This window comes from Alosa pseudoharengus, unplaced genomic scaffold, assembly GCF_046254945.1.
Source record: "Alosa pseudoharengus isolate Yale_2024_CS ecotype anadromous, Long Island Sound unplaced genomic scaffold, YU_APseudo_1.1 YU_APseudo_1.1_scf_6, whole genome shotgun sequence".
NCBI lineage: Eukaryota > Metazoa > Chordata > Actinopteri > Clupeiformes > Clupeidae > Alosa > Alosa pseudoharengus.
In genome coordinates this window covers 39953313-39975099 of record NW_027468848.1, presented here as the reverse complement: position 1 = coordinate 39975099, position 21787 = coordinate 39953313, and the positions used below count along the sequence as shown (strand labels likewise).

The 21787-nt window shown below is 39.4% G+C and overlaps 1 protein-coding gene across 2 annotated transcripts in view; it reads left to right on the top strand.

The window, feature by feature from the left end:
- LOC143106512 (tRNA (32-2'-O)-methyltransferase regulator THADA-like) overlaps positions 1–21787 on the top strand; it is a 47216-nt gene that overhangs the window by 15135 nt on the left and 10294 nt on the right. The window contains exons 6-8 of one of the 2 annotated variants that reach the window (XM_076270815.1): positions 1079–1201; positions 1286–1421; positions 21494–21636. In XM_076270815.1, coding sequence (XP_076126930.1) covers positions 1079–1201; positions 1286–1421; positions 21494–21636 — 402 coding nt within the window. The remainder of the gene's footprint in view (positions 1–1078; positions 1202–1285; positions 1422–21493; positions 21637–21787) is intronic. The other variant, XM_076270816.1, reaches the window with a different exon arrangement.

Sequence of the window (21787 nt, the reverse complement as noted above, 5' to 3'; positions counted from 1 at the left end):
CACGGGAGAGGTATGACTCAACTCATGAAAGTTAAGGTAAGAACATATATTACTACTGACATTGGGTGGCGTGTTCCTTTAAGTAACGGTGTTACCCGGGCCATTTTGAACGCTGTTGGAAATGTGCCGGAGGTTAGCACAAGAGCCGTCAAGAGCATGACAAACATCTAGGTGGCAGTGTAACGAGAAGCTCAAGCCCACATTAGCCAATCAGAATCCGAAAATAGCAACAACAGCAACAAATCACTTCCTCTTTCTCTTTTGAACTGTATTTGCAACATCCAACATATATGCGACTACTACTCTGAATGCATCCATGATCATCATAGACAAATGAAAATGTAATCATAGGTCGCACTTTTGGTGCAGGTGCAAGTTTTGGCGCATACTGTGATGTCGGCTGCCTAAAACTCTGTTTTTCTCAGTTCACATGCAAACAAAGTTTTCCGAAATCTCCACTCTGGCCTGATTTTTTAGAAAGAATCATTTTCAGAGGCGAATTTTCCATTTGCATGTAAATGCATGGGGACAAACAAAGGGAAATGTCTCCATTTTTCAAAATAACCATGTACGTGTAAACGGGGTCTTAGTCAGGCTATTGTGTGCCATAAAGTCTCATAGTTCTGCCAAAGTGTTGAAATGTAATTAGCCTATCTGAAATGCAATGGCTTCAGTTTGTCATTTTATAATCTTGGCTTCGTAGCACACAGTTGAACAATCATCTTCGACAATCATCAACGCATTAACCATTTTTAATTATTATTATACAGGATTATATCTTAATTGGCTGCCTACAGACACCCTTTTTTACATACTGTAGTGTACTCACAGAATAGGCAGCTAGCGGATGGTGAGGAGGTGATTGCTGAATGTGACAAAAATGTTATGGGTTTGTAATCGCGTATGATTGCTGACTGCACCTTTAAGAGAGGTGTAGTTGGAGGTCTGGTTCCTTCATCCATGTGAGGCACCTGGAAAAACTTTAGATTACCTTTTATGATGCTTGAAAAGCAATCCATGATTACAACCAAGACACTGTTGTGAAGAATTTACATCCACATGTACGGTTTGCTTTCAGGTGTGTCTTCAGATTTTTCAGATATTGCCCAAAGAAGTGTCATCTATGGTGTTTGGGACAGAACAATCTAATCCAGTTTTGACAAGCATTTTGGGGTTTCTCATGGACATCATTCTTGGATGGGTAGGTCCTTTGCTTATCTGCCTGTCAACTATGTATTAACACATGATTATCAATTTCACACAAATGCCCTCTCTTTATGAACAGAGTATCAACAAAGATACGCGACTTTTGGCAGGCACTGCAGTGGCCATGCTTATTAACACTGCTCCAGAGGAAAAAGTTGGAAGGATGGCTGCATGGTCTCTCCTTCAGTTCACCAGACCAGGTGACCCATATCTTGGTAATTTTCACAATTGTATTAGTAGAATAATGCTATGTTTATAGTTCTTAGCAGACACTTTTGTCCAAAGTAACGTACAATGATATCAATAAACATTACATAACATTAAAATGATAAAAAATGTACAAATACAACAACAGTGGGGGTTCCACTACTGTATACAGGTATGGTGAATCTATAAAAAAATATGTAATACCTAAAATACTAGGAAATACTGAATTACTAAAAAAAAATAACACATTGAGGGCCAGATGCACTAACGCTTTTGCGCCCACTTCAGGCAGGGGCGCCTTAATACCACCCGAGGCCCCTGGGCTATATGTTTTTTAAGGCCCCCACCACCCCCACCAACCGCAAATGTTAATTATGATTAAATGATACCCGGCCCGCGATCTGACCCGACACATAGCGTGCGCTTTTGGTTAACCCTTAGAACCCGATTGACGCAAAGTGCGTCAAAAAACACACCCTTTCTTCTCTGTTACATTGCTCCGGAACGGTTCATCGCAGCGAGATGAAACCGTTATTGCACGACAGAGCAGAAGTGGGGCTTTCCAACGAGACTACACACTTGTCTGTACGATCAAGTATGAAAATTAAAAAAAATCATGAAATTAAATCAAATTGCATCATATTTACAGTCTATACTTCTCTGCATTCACCTGCACACACATTACTCTAGTTTGAATTACTCGCGAACCCGTGATCGCATCGATATGGTAAGCATATCAGATGAAAGAGGGGGCACAGGGCTATCCATTGGTACCATGTTTATCGATCCTTCTGGCTTATAAAACCAGACGAAGTGACTGCAAAATAATAACGTCATGTACACAAACCAACGCTGCACACTCATTACTCTCGTTTGAATTACTCGCGGACCCGTGATCGCATAGATATGCCACGTATGTCAGATGAAAGAGGAGACTCAGAGCTATCATTTGATACCAAGTACATCCTTCTGGGTTATAAAACAGACGAAGTGACAGCAAAATAATAACTTAATATAGCTGGACTTACCCCACGTTTGTGTCTGTTCTTGTGGCAAAGCATGTTTATAATCCAATGCTATCATGTGTTTCTCTATGGCAAAGCATGTTCATATTCCGGTTTTGAGATCCTAGCAAATTCCTGCATGGCATCCAATTCAAGGCTCACATTGCATCCCAATTTGTTCAACAAATAAACAACTTTTTTGCCTTTACTTTGTTCATGGCAATGCAGTAAAGAGTTGAGAATTATTATGACTGCATACACACAGGCACGCAGGCTAACATGCAACCTCGGGTCAAGTCAGGTCAGATCAGTTCGTGTCACAGATATGGAGCGCAGAAAGGTCATTTTTCATCACTAAATAAAAAATGGCATTTATTTCCGTAAATCACACAGCAAATATTTCTGTAAATTGCTCAGCCCCAGAGTATCCCTCCAACATGGCAATTATATTGCCCGATTCAGGACAGTCTGCCCTACACACACATGAAATGCATGTAGAGCTGTGAGCTTGCAGTGGTGAGATACATGTCGAAATATAAGAATTTTTATAATACACTTTTTATATTTTAATTCTTTAAAAATCAAAATAAAATCAATGCTAGTATTAATACATGAAACGATGGCAGATCTGAATAGCCTAAACGCTCCTGAAAAAAACAATATATAATATATGTGTGTGGCACTTACAATGACCAGAATAAATCCTTATGAATAAAGGTAGTGAAAATGCCCTAAAAACAGCTTAGGGTTCTAAGGGTTAATAACATGCAGTGTAGCCTATCATTATTCAGCCTATGTAAAACCTTTACATAAACAGGAACAGAAAGCCCTCGAATCACGTCAGCCTACCCATGACATCGCTTATCAAAAAGGCTAGCCTACTGCACGAAAACAAGCGTTGGACTTTTACAACACTGGCTGTAGGCCAAGTTAAAAGATGGGTACACATATGGACGTTTAAAAGCTTTTCAAAAGTGCATGTGTTTGTCGTGTTGGGGGGTTCCCCAGGAGTTTTTTGAAATTCTGTCTACTTAACACACCAGTTTAACGCAGTTTGGGAGGGACAGAAATACTTTTAGCCTACATAACAAGCTGGCTCATGTGACGTGAACGTGGCTACCTTATGCATTATCACTACACTACGGAGACATATCTCACGTTAACAAGAAAACATAACATAGACTTATATGTGAGAATGGGTTAGCACAAACTTTGCTGTTGGTGAACGGAGATGCAGAGCACTAAGTAATTTATTTGCGCCACAGCCCATGTTCTGCGTTCACTCCAATGAGACAAGTGAAATACGTTTTTAAAGCCGTTTCATTTCCAGGCTATTTGCTACGATATTTACCTGCTATGCCTTCTGTTTTCATGGACAGTTACAGGAATCCACGTCATTCGTTTATCATTCCTACCCACGTTATCTCCAGAGTTTGTATGATAAGTTTGTCAGTCAGTTTCAGCCTCTCCTCTAGCTACACCCGTTGGGATTTATTACGTTTTGTTACATTTTGTTACACTTTAGAATTGGAGAAGACAAAGGGGGCCTCTGCATGGATGTAATTGTAGAGCAGTACGATGTGCTCAATTATTTAGGCTAGCTCCAGAGTAGGCTAATGACGTAGTGAATACGGACACGCCGTTTATTATTATTGATTATCATTATTATTATTAGGAGGCCCCTAATTGGTCGAGGCCCCTGGGCTGAAGCCCAGGTAAGCCCCTGCCTTAAGGCGCCAGTGACTTCAGGCATATTTGTTTCGCAATGTGCGTGTAAAATCATTAGGAGGTATGTACAAACAGGCCGCAATGATGTAAAAGCGCAAACTGCCTGTCGCGGGACCTGAAAGTGGCAGATTGCGTTTGTCATGCCATGCATATGCATTCATGGGAGGATCCAGGGGAAAGTGGGAGTTTAGCGAAAAGATGGGAGGGGAAGAGTAAAGAGCGCCTAATTATGTATTCCGCGGTATGTACAAAGACTGCTCCTGAAAGCGCACGTCTATTCTGCGCCTAAATACTTCCGCCTTGTAAAAGCAGGTGTTAATCCAAATTGCAGTTCAATGCGTCAATAAGAGAACCTTTCAAAGACAACAGAATCGCTATTTAGAGCACCAGTTTTTGTGGTGAAAGGATTTGTACTACCAAAAGCAACCTCAACTTTCGTTGGCCTTTCGAATGTCTTACTTTCACTTTCACGTCATTCACTTAAACTTTCCTACTTGCTAGATTTGACCAATCTTCCATAGCCTACGTGCACAAGTAGTATGAGTAGAACTACTGATCTTCATTATCTCCCTGCTTGTTTACATCTTATCATGTATGATATTATTTCATGATCGCTAAACATTTGATTCTTTTTAATGTTGTCATCAGTTAACTTCATTCAACTGCGCTTGTATGTAGGCGCTGCCATTCAGTTGTGGACGTTCGTAAATTGCGTTTATGGGCGGAGAAAGGCAGAGAAAGGTGCAGTTTACACTAAGGATTGAACGATTGCTAAATACGACGGAAACTTGGGTCTGACAGCGTTTGCAATCTGCGGTGTGTCCATGACGCTGATAACGCTACGTTCGCAAATGTACGTATATCTGGCCCTGAGTGCCAAAAACGCAATATTGTGTTTTTTGTTCCCATGCGTTGAGTGCCAAAATCGCAATATTGTGTTTTTAGCTTTTTTTCGGGGAAAAAAGCTAAGTTTCGTGCGATTTCGGGAACTCTATCATGAACAGAACTGAAATAGATGACTATTTATCTGGACATTTTATCATAACTCGGCTGGTTGCCGTTTTGGGTCGAATCAGTGACGCAAGCACGTCAGGTCAAAACCAGGCCATTTTTATTTTCGTGGGTTTATCACTAGGTGGCAGTCTCACCAGGTCTCGTTAGGGCACCACACGCCAGGTCAAAAACATTAGAAAGAGTAGGCCTAACTGATCACCGTGCTGAGAAGGGAGTTCCATCTCCACCACGGGCGGAGTGGGTAATAGGCCGAGTCGCGTTTGCAAGAGGGCACGTCCTTGCCAGAGTGACGAATATGTCGGTGATAGCAACACAGACGTTACCGACCAAGAGGAGGAGGAATTATGGAGCCCGACTAGACGCACCCTAGTGGCAGCAAATGTAATTTGCCAGGGTAGTCTAGCAACTCTCCGTTGGCTTGCGAGCTGGAAAAATTAAACTTCGATAAGGCCAATCACATCACACAATGTGATTAGAGTCGGTAGGCGGACTTAACATAATGATTGATGGCAGAGTGGCAATGGTTTGGCTTGAATTCCCTGCTACTTGAAAACAAATAAGATGGATGTTGCTGCTGGCGAACAGTGTGACACGAGTTAAGCTTTTATTATGTTGGCAAACGTTTGAACTAGCAACTCCGCTGGTGGGAAACGCATGGGACTCATAGCGCTGCCGCTGTCCTATTGCGTGCAGAGGGAATTTGAAAGACAACTCATTATCCCGCCCCTCGGACTGAGCACTGCGAACGGTGAGTGCCCAGACCCTACATTTTAATGTGGGTCTGGCTCGCCAGGCTAAGAGCCTGTTATTCGTTTTGCAAAAATCCACAGCTCCAGGTTCTTCTGGTCCAATCAGAGCAGGGCTGTGTGAGATCTGACTGTCAATCACAGTCTGGTGTGCACTGACGAGCACAAACTCGATGAGAGGATGCTCGGTGATAGTGGGGGAGGGGCACAAGAGTTGTAAACAGGCTTGGAATTTCACCATTTTAGGGGCAATGCCACTTGGCCTTCAGTTGGGCATATTTGGTGGGGGGCACAAAGGCCACATGTCAGGGCACCAAGGCCAAAGTTAACTATACAGTAGTAGGCTATAAAAATGGTATTTAGCCTATTCACAGCAGTAGACCTGTACTGTTCTTCCTAGGCTTCTTATTATTACAGTGCATGAAAATGCACTGTACTGTTCTTCCTAGGCTTCTTATTACAGTGCATGAAAATGCACTGTACTGTTCTTCCTAGGCATTTTATTACAGTGCATGAAAATGCACTGTACTGTTATTCCAAGGCATTTTATTACAGTGCATGAAAATGCACTGTACTGTTCTTTCTAGGCTTCTTATTACAGTGCATGAAAATGCACTGTACTGTTCTTCCTAGGCTTCTTCTTCTTATTATTATTATTATAGTGCATGAAAATGCACTATATTGTTTTTCCAAGTCTTCTTATTAGAGTGCATGAAAATGCACTCTACTGTTATCCGAATTCTTCTTATTACAGTGCATGAAAATGCACTGTACTGTTCTTCCTAGGCTTTTTGTAGTGCATGAAAATGCACTGTACTGTTCTTCCTAGGCTTCTTTTTATAGTGCATAAAAATGCACTGTACTGTTCTTCTTAGGCATTTTATTCTTATTCTTCCGCTAACGCATTTAATGCAGCTTCAACCGTTTAACGTAGAACTTTTATACTTTTTAAACTATTAATTAAAAACTATTCAAAATTTCCCCATTGACTTAACATTGGGCCTTTATGACATCACAGCAATTAGAATCCTATGGCAGGTGTTCGGGCCAGCTGCATCAACTGCCATTCTCAGGCATTAAGCATACAAACTGGCCCTATTAAGGGCCTGTTTACACGTATCTAGATGTTTGAATAAACGCATACTTTTGTATGCGTTTGGGCCTTTCGTTTACACGTAAACAGAGATTTATCTCCCTCAAACGCATACTTTTACAAACGCACTCCAAAGTGAAGATTTCTTAAAACGATGACGCGTTCAATTGTGTCGTGGGTCAATTCGATTTCATATGTGCAGCAAAGATTCTAGAGCGGAGCTTTTGACGTGCAGTGCAGTGCCTGCCTGAACATTTACATTTCACACAAACTGTAGCCTACACACCACACGTGATAGTCGATTATTTTTAATATTTCGCATACTATTTCGTGCTCACCTCACACAGTTTCACACAGCAACTGTCTGTTGACTTCTGAGTTAATTATAGAGTTGTTTAGTTGTTTACTTCATGTAGCTAAGTAAGTCTCGTCTTGTGACGCTAACATAGCCTAGGCTAGGCCTACTCAATGGATTATAACATGTTGGATTAAATCATCTTCATTTCCAAACCTAGAGGATGTACATGTATGTAGAAGATAAGGTAGGCTATGTTTGTTATTCTGGCACACTGTGGCATGATTAATTGCCGTATCTGAGAAGTTATGCTATGGTGAGTTTTAAATGGGTTTGCTATTCTGGTTAGTTTTGGCATGACGTGCGAGTTTTAGCGTTATTAGCGCATTGAAACGTGTTGTGATGTTGGCTCTGCATGCTGCCAACACTGTCATTAAAACAGCCCCATTCCCCCAACCTTCTCAGTTAAAAGGCCCTATGTGTGCGTGCAGACTAGCTGGATCATTGTCCATGAACACTAGCCTGGCAACTCATGGATACTCAATATCCTACCACACTTACATCACGGCAGTGTTATTACATGTCTTTATTAAAATGCAGATATATTCTCATGAATTAGCCTAGGCCTATTATTGGATGTAATTAAGATCGCAGGATGTGTGGGCGTACTGTATACACGCACGGCATTCTAAATCGCCTGTTTACGTTGTGGATAGCTAAATAAATGTAGCCTAATGTTTAATGTTAACCAGTCATGGGTGTCTTTTGGGTGTAAAACCAATGAGAGTGGCATTCGTCATTCCAGCAAGCAGTGCAACATAACAGCTCATCAGTGTTTTCATTACTGATTTGGTGTGGCGTTGATATAAAGCAGGCGCCAACCTATTTTCATCCAAGAGCTGCTTTGACAAAATGAACATGGGCGAGAGCTAATGTTTATAGGCTATTAGTAGGCTAGCATGTAATCCGTGCCCTCTTGAACTTTCCTCACTTTATACTGTACTAAGAGAAAGTAGCCTAGTTCTACCTCGTCGGTCCACATGTAGGCTATGGGTTGCTTTATGAGTAGCTTTTTGCCATAATTTCCCTTCGGTTTAATCAGCCTAAAACGCGTAGCCTTCTGTACATTTTAAATTTACCTAAATTTATTCTCGGATCTGCAATTGAACTTTGACTGGGATAGTGCAATCTGTTGGCCTGGCGTGTTACAGACGCCGAGTTGTGTAAAGTGAACAGTGAGATGTTGGTAGGCTTTTGCACATTTTAATCGTTCCTTGCCACGATATAACATAACTGACAACTCATCTCCATCTCATATTGTGTATCGTTGGCCTATCATAGCCTACTGTGTTGTGCATGTAATTTCTGCCAAACTGATAAACTAGTACTGGTAAACCAAAGCGTCTTTCCTCTCCTGCTATTAGGCTAATTGAGGGGAGGAGGGCAACGCAGACAAGTAGATGACCTAGACGACACTTTAGGTTCTACATAAACATTCGCCTTTGGAATCATTTTGCGTTCTAGTGTGTATGGATATATTTTCTAATCGAATGTCGTGTAAACGCGATTAAAAAAACAAACGCATACAAAAATATCCGGGTTTTTTTTATATCTAGATACGTGTAAACAGGCCCTAAGACTACACATCTTGTTCAACTGCTTCCTCTGCCAAAAACTGTTTCAAAATAAAAGTCCTCACTACAATATTTCACTGTTAAACAATTTAACCCTTTAAACTACTGAACTTTTTAACTGTTCAGCCATTGTAACTGTTACTTGTCATCAACTATGACTCCTACCCACTGTAGCTAGTTAGCATAGTTAGCATGCTAACATGTTAGCATGCTAGTTAGCATTTTTAGCAAAACTGCTAAAAATGATTAGATAAGTTAGCTAAGTCACATGGTTAGCATAGTTAGCATGCTAACATGTTAGCATGCTAGTTAGCATTTTTTGCAAAACTGCTAAAAACGATTAGCTAAGTCACATGGTTAGCATAGTTAGCATGCTAGCTAGCATTTTTAGCAAAACTGCTAAAAATGATTAGCTAAGTTAGCTAAGTAACATGGTTAGCATAGTTAACATGCTAGTTAGCATTTTTAACAAAACTGCTAAAAATGATTAGCTAAGTTAGCTAAGTCACATGGTTAGCATGTTAGCACGCTAGTTAGCATTTTTAGCAAAACTGCTAAAAATGATTAGCTAAGTTAGCTAAGTAACATGGTTAGCATAGTTAACATGCTAGTTAGCATTTTTAGCAAAACTGCTAAAAATGATTAGCTAAGTTAGCTAAGTCAAATGGTTAGCATGTTAGCACGCTAGTTAGCATTTTTTGCAAAACTGCTAAAAATGATTAGCTAAGTTAGCTAAGTAACGTGGTTAACATAGTTAGCATGCTAACATGTTAGCATGCTAGTTAGCATTTTTAGCAAAACTGCTAAAAATGATTAGCTAAGTCAAATGGTTAGCATAGTTAGCATGCTAACATGCTAGTTAGCATAGTTAGCATAACTATTAAAAATGAAAACATTAGCTAAGTTAAGTAACTTGGTTAACATTATTATCTTTGATAACATAGTTAGCATAACTGCTAGCAAACATTAGAGCCATTCCAACTGTCAGTTTGAGCTATCGACGAGGTTCGAACGCCAAAAATTCAGGCCCGAACCGGTGTAACTTGCTTGTTGATTTCGTGTCGCTGGCCCTTGACGTTTTCGCGGTATTCAGGTTTTTCTGCGTTTTTTGGGCCCATTGAAATGAATGGCGGAATGTTCAGAATTCAATCAGTGACATCACAGCTCTAATTGCTTAAGCTTGCACCTGGAAGAGTTCTAAGCCACCTGGCAGAGCTCTAATGGGCTGGGCTGGGCTGTCTGTGTATATGAAGGTGTGTGCATGTAACTTTTGACCCGTATGTCCGATTTTCATAAATGAGGTACCGTTGGAATCCTTGGACGAGGCCGAGTTCCATGCCCCTGATCAAACCCACTCTTGCAGTTCCTCGGAACCGCAATTCTAGTTTATTTATTATTCCTGTTCACCCACTTTTTGGCCGAACTACTGCTCCTAGACCGTTTGAGCTATCGACGCGGTTCGAACTCCAAAAATTCAGGCCCGAACCGGTGTAACTTGCTTGTTAATTTCGTGTCGCTGGCCCTTGTCGTTTTCGCGGTATTCCCGTTTTTCTGCGTTTTTTGGGCCCATTGAAATGAATGGCGGAATGTTCAGAATTCAAATTTCGATTGTGACATCACAGCTCTAATTGCTTAAGCTTGCACCTGGAAGAGTTCTAAGCCACCTGGCAGAGCTCTGATGGGCTGGGCTGGGCTGTCTGTGTATATGAAGGTGTGTGCATGTAACTTTTGACCAGTATGTCCGATTTTCATGAATGAGGTACCGTTGGAATCCTTGAATGAAGCCCAGTTCAATGCCTTGCCAGCACTAAGTGTAAAGGTAATGTAAAAAAAGAGCGCTGTCTCATCTTTTTTTTAAAGCCAAACCATGTTGATACAGGTCATTAAAAAAAAAATATATATATATTTTCCAAATCCATTCAGCCCAGTTCAATGCCTTGCCAGCACTAAGTGTAAAGGTCATGTTCGCGCTGTCTCCTCTTTTTTTTAAAGCCAAACCATGTTCATATAGGTCATTAAAAAAATAAATTAAGTATTTCACCAATCCATTCAGCCCAGTCCTATACCCAGCTAGCTCCATTTGAACTTAGTCATGTGTACAGTTGTATAGATTATTACATTGAGAAACACACTTTCATACAGATATCATGCATATCCACGCAGCATTACTAATCAAGTTACTCATCGTTGCCCAGCAAGAAGTCCTCAATCAATTCAATTGTCTTGCCACGATCTGTGGAGCTTACAGACAACGTTATATTACTATAGGTTCTGTATGCTATTTAAAGCCGACCTAACGCTGAGTCCCTTCTAGACGGTGTGTTGCAATGCATTCTGGGTGCTGTGCTGTGATTCGACGGCTCGTCACCTGACCCACCAAACAACAACTCTCTGGGATGTGGCAAATATCGCGTAAAAACCTTGTTGCCGGAACAACAGGGAAAAGGCAACAGGATAGCAGCACGAAAGATACACAGGATACACACGGAATTTTGATGGACGTCCTTATCAGTCTATGGTCTAACTTATAAACGTGTCGGGTCAACGTCAACGATAAGTAAGTTAGGCTAACGTAAACGTTAGCTATTTGCTGTTGTCATATGCTAGTGCTATATGCTTTAGGCTACGTGATGGCCATTTATCACACTAATTTTAGGTACTACTTTTACGAGGTCTGTAGTTCTGTCAAAATGTATCTTATCGTTGAACAGACTACAAGGTTATCTTCCTTAGACTTCGTAGATGTAGTTACTACAATTTGGAAGCGAATTTCGAAGTGTAAATATGGTTTTAGTGTGTAAACAGACCAACCGCGATTTTGCAATGAAGTTAATGGAGTCTTTTATGTAGGGCTTCTAGGCTACTTTCACGAAGTCTGTAGTTCTGTCAAAATGTAGCTTATCTATGAACAGACTACATGATTATCTTCCTTAGACTTCGTAGATGTAGTTACTACAATTTGGAAGCGAATTTCGAAGTGTAAATATGGTTTTAGTGTGTAAACAGACCAACCGCGATTTTGCAATGAAGTTAATGGAGCCTTTTATGTAGGGCTACTAGGCTACTTTCACGAAGTCTGTAGTTCTGTCAAAATGTATCTTAACCATGTAGTATGTTTATAGATATCTTCCTTAGACTTCGTAGATGTAGTTACTACAATTTGGAAGCGAATTTCGAAGTGCAAATATGGTTTAAATGTGTAAACAAGACGCCTGATGTTTAATGTTAATGAATGGGCACAGTATTATTGTGTACAGTAATGGGCTATCAGTACTATGTAAACAGTTCATGTGTTATGTGATTTACATAAACTAGTAAACAACTGAAATGTTAAAAGCTGGTATTGTGTTTCCTGAATTCTTACATTCAGGCATTCAAATGAAATGTAATTAAATAGCATATCAATCATGCAACAATGCAAAAACAATGAAACTAGTGTAGGCCTAATTATATTTTACATTAGTAAAGCAGTACTCTGATGTGCATGCTTTCACAAACTTTTGTGAACAATCTTAGCACTTTAAACATTGACTGTTTTGAAGTGCATGTATAGCAATATAGTATAAAAATAATAATAATTGTGATGATATTACAATTTGATGGGGGGTGGGAGGAGGGGGTGGGTTCATGTAGGTGGGCCCTATGACCCCAAAGTATGCCTTGACTGGGCCTCAGGTCAAAGAAGTTTGAGAAAGGCTGATGTAGACGACAAAGCAGCAAGGAGGCGTCGTGTGATCATTTAAACAAGTTTTATGACAAGGTCGATGAGGGTGGGAAAAATCGTACATTTCTGTGCAAACTTTGCCCGCACTTCAGTCACATTGTCTTTTAAGAAAATGCAGTCCATTTTTCGGTTTCAGCAGTCAACAACCTTGACTATTTGAAGATACTAATCTATTGTGTACAGTGATGGGCTATCAGTAGTATGTAAACAGTTCATGTGTTATGTGATTTACATAAACTAGTAAACAACATAAATGTTAAAAGCTGGTATTGTGTTTCCTGAATTCTTACATTCAGGCATTCAAATGAAATGTAATTAAATAGCATATCAATCATGCAACAATGCAAAAACAATGAAACTAGTGTAGGCCTAATTATATTTTACATTAGTAAAGCAGTACTCTGATGTGCATGCTTTCACAAACTTTTGTGAACAATCTTAGCACTTTAAACATTGACTGTTTTGAAGTGCATGTATAGCAATATAGTATAAAAATAATAATAATTGTGATGATATTACAATTTGATGGGGGGTGGGAGGAGGGGGTGGGTTCATGTAGGTGGGCCCTATGACCCCAAAGTATGCCTTGACTGGGCCTCAGGTCAAAGAAGTTTGAGAAAGGCTGATGTAGACGACAAAGCAGCAAGGAGGCGTCGTGTGATCATTTAAACAAGTTTTATGACAAGGTCGATGAGGGTGGGAAAAATCGTACATTTCTGTGCAAACTTTGCCCGCACTTCAGTCACATTGTCTTTTAAGAAAATGCAGTCCATTTTTCGGTTTCAGCAGTCAACAACCTTGACTATTTGAAGATACTAATCTATTGTGTACAGTGATGGGCTATCAGTAGTATGTAAACAGTTCATGTGTTATGTGATTTACATAAACTAGTAAACAACATAAATGTTAAAAGCTGGTATTGTGTTTCCTGAATTCTTACATTCAGGCATTCAAATGAAATGTAATTAAATAGCATATCAATCATGCAACAATGCAAAAACAATGAAACTAGTGTAGGCCTAATTATATTTTACATTAGTAAAGCAGTACTCTGATGTGCATGCTTTCACAAACTTTTGTGAACAATCTTAGCACTTTAAACATTGACTGTTTTGAAGTGCATGTATAGCAATATAGTATAAAAAAAATAATAATTGTGATGATATTACAATTTGATGGGGGGTGGGAGGAGGGGGTAGGTTCATGTAGGTGGGCCCTATGACCCCAAAGTATGCCTTGACTGGGCCTCAGGTCAAAGAAGTTTGAGAAAGGCTGATGTAGACGACAAAGCAGCAAGGAGGCGTCGTGTGATCATTTAAACAAGTTTTATGACAAGGTCGATGAGGGTGGGAAAAATCGTACATTTCTGTGCAAACTTTGCCCGCACTTCAGTCACATTGTCTTTTAAGAAAATGCAGTCCATTTTTCGGTTTCAGCAGCCAACAACCTCAGAACTGACCCTTCAGGCCTCTCAGGAGGCGCTGGCCTTTAACCGCAGCCAGAAGAGAGTCAGCAGAAATTTGATTGCCTTTAAAAAATCTGACTTCTTAAAAAATCTTAAACTGGCTGCATTACTTGATTATTTCTGAGATTCTGATACGTTTTTAACCATGACCTATACACAGTTCTGGTTTGAAAATGTATCTCTTAAAATAATCACTTTATGCAGTCAGCTTAAGATGGCTTACTAGCAACTAACTAATTACCCTAGCAACAACCTAGAAACCACCCCTGTAATGTCAACCTAGCGACCACCATAGCAACCAGCATAGCAACCATGTTATTTATGCGTTTTAGCTTATTGGATGTTGCGTTAATGCAGACAACTTTTGATCCGTGTGCCCGATTTTCATAAATGAGGTACCGTTGGAATCCTTGGATGAGGCCGAGTTCCGTGCCACTGATCAAACCCACTCTTGCAGTTCCTCGGAACCGCAATTCTAGTTTATTTATTATTCCTGTTCACCCACTTTTTGGCCGAACTACTGCTCCTAGACCGTTTGAGCTATCGACGCGGTTCGAACTCCAAAAATTCAGGCCCGAACCGGTGTAACTTGCTTGTTAATTTCGTGTCGCTGGCCCTTGTCGTTTTCGCGGTATTCCCGTTTTTCTGCGTTTTTTGGGCCCATTGAAATGAATGGCGGAATGTTCAGAATTCAAATTTCGATTGTGACATCACAGCTCTAATTGCTTAAGCTTGCACCTGGAAGAGTTCTAAGCCACCTGGCAGAGCTCTGATGGGCTGGGCTGGGCTGTCTGTGTATATGAAGGTGTGTGCATGTAACTTTTGACCAGTATGTCCGATTTTCATGAATGAGGTACCGTTGGAATCCTTGAATGAAGCCCAGTTCAATGCCTTGCCAGCACTAAGTGTAAAGGTAATGTAAAAAAAGATAAGACAGCGCTTCGCGCTGTCTCATCTTTTTTTTTAAAGCCAAACCATGTTGATACAGGTCATTAAAAAAAATATATATATATATTTTCCAAATCCATTCAGCCCAGTTCAATGCCTTGCCAGCACTAAGTGTAAAGGTCATGTAAAAAAAGAGGAGACAGCGCGAAGTGCTGTCTCCTCTTTTTTTTAAAGCCAAACCATGTTCATATAGGTCATTAAAAAAATAAATAAAGTATTTCACCAATCCATTCAGCCCAGTCCTATTAGGCTTATTCGATCTACGTAATAATCAGGTAATAACGTTCGCAGCGGCCATTTTGTTGATATAGAAAATGCATAGGTTGGTCTATTTAATGCAGCTGTCAATTGACAAGCGCCGGTATGATCGCTGTAGGCTATTTATTTATTTGTACAAAATTTAACGTGATGGTAGGCCTATGTTGTGCAATATGCCTAGGCTACAGGGCAGGCCGTTCTAACAACAGCAAATAGCCCTAGAGTCACCCACTGTCAGAAACATACCTGTCAACTTTTTTCCAGCTGTCTTCCTGTTTTAATATTTTCCCGTAAAATATCCCATATTTTATTACTTTCATAACATTAGCCCCATCGGACTTGGCCGTCTCTGTAGCCGCTGTTGTCCTGTACCCCCTGCCCTTCCAGCAAAAATATGTTTTTAAAGCATCGTTTTGCTTGCCTGAAGGCGACCTTAGAGTGATCAGAACAGTGTGGGAGAGCACGCTTTGACGCCAATCTCATTAGACCTAGATTAGCTTCACATCTCGTTTAATTAGTGCAGCAGTTTTGTAGTAGGCCTACGAATTCTTGCTCTCAGCAGAGGGATAGCAACAGAAAGACGAATGTTGACATTTCCCTGTATTTTGGGTGAGTAACCCGGAAAATCTCCCTTATTTTCGTTGCTCAATGTTGACATGGTCAGAAAAAGATAATGAGACTGAGCAGGAGAGACTTGTGGCTACATAGGATAAATAGCCTAGGCTAAACTTACAGCCAACTCCTCACATCGCCATTATTATATTTGTATACTATATTATACTATATTATATTGTCCTCTGTGGGCTTAAGTTAAATACGTTTTAGACAGCGCACAGCGCAGACAGCTGCCCCTATGCAATGCGGAGACATCAGTAGCCTGATGTAGTCGCCTACCGGCGACGTGTGCCGATGTATGAACAAGACAGTTAGGCTATAAATAAATATCGGGGTAATTTACAGTTGACAATAATTACGGATCTTTAGACTACTTAATGCTATTAGATATGGGTCCATAAGTTTATTTACTTATATTGACGAGATGAAGCCGTTAGGCTACTGTGCTCTGCTCAGATCATCTACTTGCTACAGGCGATTGTCACATAGAATAGCCTATAGAACTGGAATGTCATATCAACAATATGGCCGCGGCGGTGTTTGCGAATAAGCCCTATACCCAGCTAGCTCCATTTGAACTTAGTGATGTGTACAGTTGTATAGATTATTACATTGAGAAACACACTTTCATACAGATATCATGCATATCCACGCAGCATTACTAATGAAGTTACTCATCGTTGCCCAGCAAGAAGTCCACAATCAATTCAATTGTCTTGCCACGATCTGTGGAGCTTACAGACAACGTTATATTACTATAGGTTCTGTATGCTATTTAAAGCCGACCTAACGCTGAGTTCCTTCTAGACGGTGTGTTGCAATGCATTCTGGGTGCTGTGCTGTGATTCGACGGCTCGTCACCTGACCCACCAAACAACAACTCTCTGGGATGTGGCAAATATCGCGTAAAAACCTTGTTGCCGGAACAACAGGGAAAAGGCAACAGGATAGCAGCACGAAAGATACACAGGATACACACGGAATTTTGATGGACGTCCTTATCAGTCTATGGTCTAACTTATAAACGTGTCGGGTCAACGTCAACGATAAGTAAGTTAGGCTAACGTAAACGTTAGCTATTTGCTGTTGTCATATGCTAGTGCTATATGCTTTAGGCTACGTGATGGCCATTTATCACACTAATTTTAGGTACTACTTTTACGAGGTCTGTAGTTCTGTCAAAATGTATCTTATCGTTGAACAGACTACAAGGTTATCTTCCTTAGACTTCGTAGATGTAGTTACTACAATTTGGAAGCGAATTTCGAAGTGTAAATATGGTTTTAGTGTGTAAACAGACCAACCGCGATTTTGCAATGAAGTTAATGGAGTCTTTTATGTAGGGCTTCTAGGCTACTTTCACGAAGTCTGTAGTTCTGTCAAAATGTATCTTATCTATGAACAGACTACATGATTATCTTCCTTAGACTTCGTAGATGTAGTTACTACAATTTGGAAGCGAATTTCGAAGTGTAAATATGTTTTTAGTGTGTAAACAGACCAACCGCGATTTTGCAATGAAGTTAATGGAGCCTTTTATGTAGGGCTTCTAGGCTACTTTTACGAAGTCTGTAGTTCTGTCAAAATGTATCTTATCTATGAACAGACTGCATGATTATCTTCCTTAGACTTCGTAGATGTAGTTACTACAATTTGGAAGCGAATTTCGAAGTGTAAATATGGTTTTAGTGTGTAAACAGACCAACCGCGATTTTGCAATGAAGTTAATGGAGCCTTTTATGTAGGGCTTCTAGGCTACTTTCACGAAGTCTGTAGTTCTGTCAAAATGTATCTTATCTATGAACAGACTACATGATTATCTTCCTTAGACTTCGTAGATGTAGTTACTACAATTTGGAAGCGAATTTCGAAGTGTAAATATGGTTTTAGTGTGTAAACAGACCAACCGCGATTTTGCAATGAAGTGAATATGGAGCCTTTTATGTAGGACTACTAGGCTACTTTCACGAAGTCTGTAGTTCTGTCAAAATTGATCGATCTTATCTATGAACAGACTACATGGTTATCTTCTTTAGACTTTGTAGATGTAGTTATTACAGTTTGGAAGCGAAATTCGAAGTGCAAATATGGTTTAAATGTGTAAACAAGACGCCTGATGTTTAATATATGTTAATGAATGGGCACAGTATTATTGTGTGCAGTAATGGGCTATCAGTAGTATGTAAACAGTTCATGTGTTATGTGATTTACATAAACTAACAACAGAAATGTTAAAAGCTGGTATTGTGTTTCCTGAATTCTTACATTCAGGCATTCAAATGAAATGTAATTAAATAGCATATCAATCATGCAACAATGCAAAAACAATGAAACTAGTGTAGGCCTAATTATATTTTACATTAGTAAAGCAGTACTCTGATGTGCATGCTTTCACAAACTTTTGTAAACAATCTTAGCACTTTAAACATTGACTGTTTTGAAGTGCATGTAGGCAATATAGTATAAAAATAATAATTGTGATATCATTACAATTTTAATAGGGGTTGGGAGGAGGGGGTGGGTTCATGTAGGTGGGCCCTATGACCCCAAAGTATGCCTTGACTGGGCCTCAGGTCAAAGAAGTTTGAGAAATGCTGATGTAGACAACAAAGCAGCAAGGAGGCGTCGTGTGATCATTTAAACAAGTTTTATGACGAGGTCGATGAGGGTGGGAAAAATCGTACATTTCTGTGCAAACTTTGCCCGCACTTCAGTCACATTGTCTTTTAAGAAAATGCAGTCCTTTTTTCGGTTCCAGCAGCCAACAACTTCATCTTTTTTTTAAAGCCAAACCATGTTCATATAGGTCATTAAAAAAATAAATAAATAAAGTATTTTACCAATCCATTCAGCCCAATCCTATGCCCAGCTAGCTCCATTTAAACTTGGTTAAGAGTATAGTTGTATAGATTATTACATTGAGAAACACACTTTCATACAGATATTTTGCACATCCACGCATCATTACTATTCAAGTTAAGTTACTCATCTTTGCCCGGCAAGAAGTCCACAATCAATTCAATTGTCTTGCCACGATCTGTGGAGCTTACAGACAACGTTATATTGCTACAGGTTCTGTATGCCATTTAAAGCCGACCTAACGATGAGTCCCTTTAAGACGGTGTGTTGCAATGCATTCTGGGTGCTGTGCTGTGATCCGACGGCTCGTCACCTGACCCACCAAACACAACGATGCTTGAACCAGAGCACTTGAACTAAACGTAGTAAAAATAAATAGCTACCAAGGCTCCAAATAGCAACACACTTACACTGTAGCATAATGAGGGTATCTACATGTAAACCGAAGCATTCAGAACTGTGTAAGTCTACAGGCAGTTTATTAAAAAGAATGTCAACGTCAATGGGTCAACGTCAACGATAAGTAAGTTAGGCTAACGTAAACGTTAGCTATTTGCTGTTGTCATATGCTAGTGCTATATGCTTTAGGCTACGTGATGGCCATTTATCACACTCATTTTAGGTACTACTTTTACGAGGTCTGTAGTTCTGTCAAAATGTATCTTATCGTTGAACAGACTACAAGGTTATCTTCCTTAGACTTCGTAGATGTAGTTACTACAATTTGGAAGCGAATTTCGAAGTGTAAATATGGTTTTAGTGTGTAAACAGACCAACCGCGATTTTGCAATGAAGTTAATGGAGCCTTTTATGTAGGGCTACTAGGCTACTTTCACGAAGTCTGTAGTTCTGTCAAAATGTATCTTAACCATGTAGTATGTTCATAGATATCTTCCTTAGACTTCGTAGATGTAGTTACTACAATTTGTAAGCGAATTTCGAAGTGCAAATATGGTTTAAATGTGTAAACAAGACGCCTGATGTTTAATGTTAATGAATGGGCACAGTATTATTGTGTACAGTAATGGGCTATCAGTAGTATGTAAACAGTTCATGTGTTATGTGATTTACATAAACTAGTAAACAACTGAAATGTTAAAAGCTGGTATTGTGTTTCCTGAATTCTTACATTCAGGCATTCAAATGAAATGTAATTAAATAGCATATCAATCATGCAACAATGCAAAAACAATGAAACTAGTGTAGGCCTAATTATATTTTACATTAGTAAAGCAGTACTCTGATGTGCATGCTTTCACAAACTTTTGTGAACAATCTTAGCACTTTAAACATTGACTGTTTTGAAGTGCATGTATAGCAATATAGTATAAAAAAAATAATAATTGTGATGATATTACAATTTGATGGGGGGTGGGAGAAGGGGGTGGGTTCATGTAGGTGGGCCCTTTGACCCCATAGTATGCCTTGACTGGGCCTCAGGTCAAAGAAGTTTGAGAAAGGCTGATGTAGACGACAAAGCAGCAAGGAGGCGTCGTGTGATCATTTAAACAAGTTTTATGACAAGGTCGATGAGGGTGGGAAAAATCGTACATTTCTGTGCAAACTTTGCCCGCACTTCGCTTAGCTAAGTAACATGGTTAGTATAGTTAGCATGCTAGCATGTTAGCATGCTAGTTAATATTTTTTGCAAAACTGCTAAAAATGATTAGCTAAGTTAGCTAAGTAACATGGTTAGCATAGTTAACATGCTAGTTAGCATAGTTAGCATAACTGTTAAAAATTATTAGCTACGTTAGCTAAGTAACATGGTTAGCATAGTTAGCATGCTAACATGTTAGTTAGCATTTTTAGCAAAACTGCTAAAAGTTATTAGCTAAGTTAGCTAAGTAACATGGTTAGCATAATTAGCATGTTAGCATGCTAGTTAGCATAACTTTTAAAAATGATTAGCTAAGTTAGCTAAGTAACATAGTTAGCATGCTTACATGTTAACATAATAGTTAACATTTTTAGCAAAACTGCTAAAAATGATTAGCTAAGTAACATGGTTAACATAGTTAGTATACTAACATGCTAGTTATCATAGTTAGCATAACTGCTAAAAATGAAAACATTAGCTAAGTTAACTAAGTTAAGTAACTTGGTTAACATTATTATCTTTGATAACATAGTTATCCATTCCAACTGTCAGTTATCGTCAATTATCTACCTTAATAATTTAACCATTTAAATTATCCACCTATTTAACCGGTCAATCATTCCAACTATATTAAACCTTATCTACCAAGAAAATCATTTAACTATATAAACTATCCACCTTTTTAACTGTTCAGTCATTCCAACTATATTAAACCTCATCTACCTAGCAACCAATATAGTTTGTTTTTACTCTCTATGATATTTTACATCATATTTTTTGCATTTTCATGCACTGTATTTCCTTCAGGAGATGCTTTTCTAGTTATCTAATAGTAATCTTCACATTTGGCTAATGTTATCCACTTCCACGAGTAGAAGTAATTGACATGCTGTAACGTTATAGTGTTCTGTTCCGCAACAATGTAAGTTTCCAAAATTCCATATTGAAGTCAATGAACCCAGATATTCTTTAGAACGTTTAATTTCCAACATTCCTGTCACACCGATGTGACGGTACCGCATCTGCTGATTGATAGGATCAGAGATTGACTTTGTATTGTTTGAATGCCTATTATGATTAGTTTCTTTGTCTCTTAGAACCCTGGAAGCTGACTCTGGGAGAACTTCAGGTACAATGTCATTGCAGAACGAAGGATAGATTGGAGAGACTGGCTTTGAGCCGAGGTTTACTGACTGCCTGCAGAAAGGACATTCTTGCCTATGACCTTGATCATAACAGGGTAGGTTTATCAGGGTATTAAGTGGTGGGGCAGGGTGGTAATGGTGGAGTAGGAGGTCATTAATGTATTTTTTTACTTGATCACCTGATTAGAACATGTCAGTGGATAGATAATTAGTCCGATTACCCCATTGCCCAGTTTGTAAAGCATT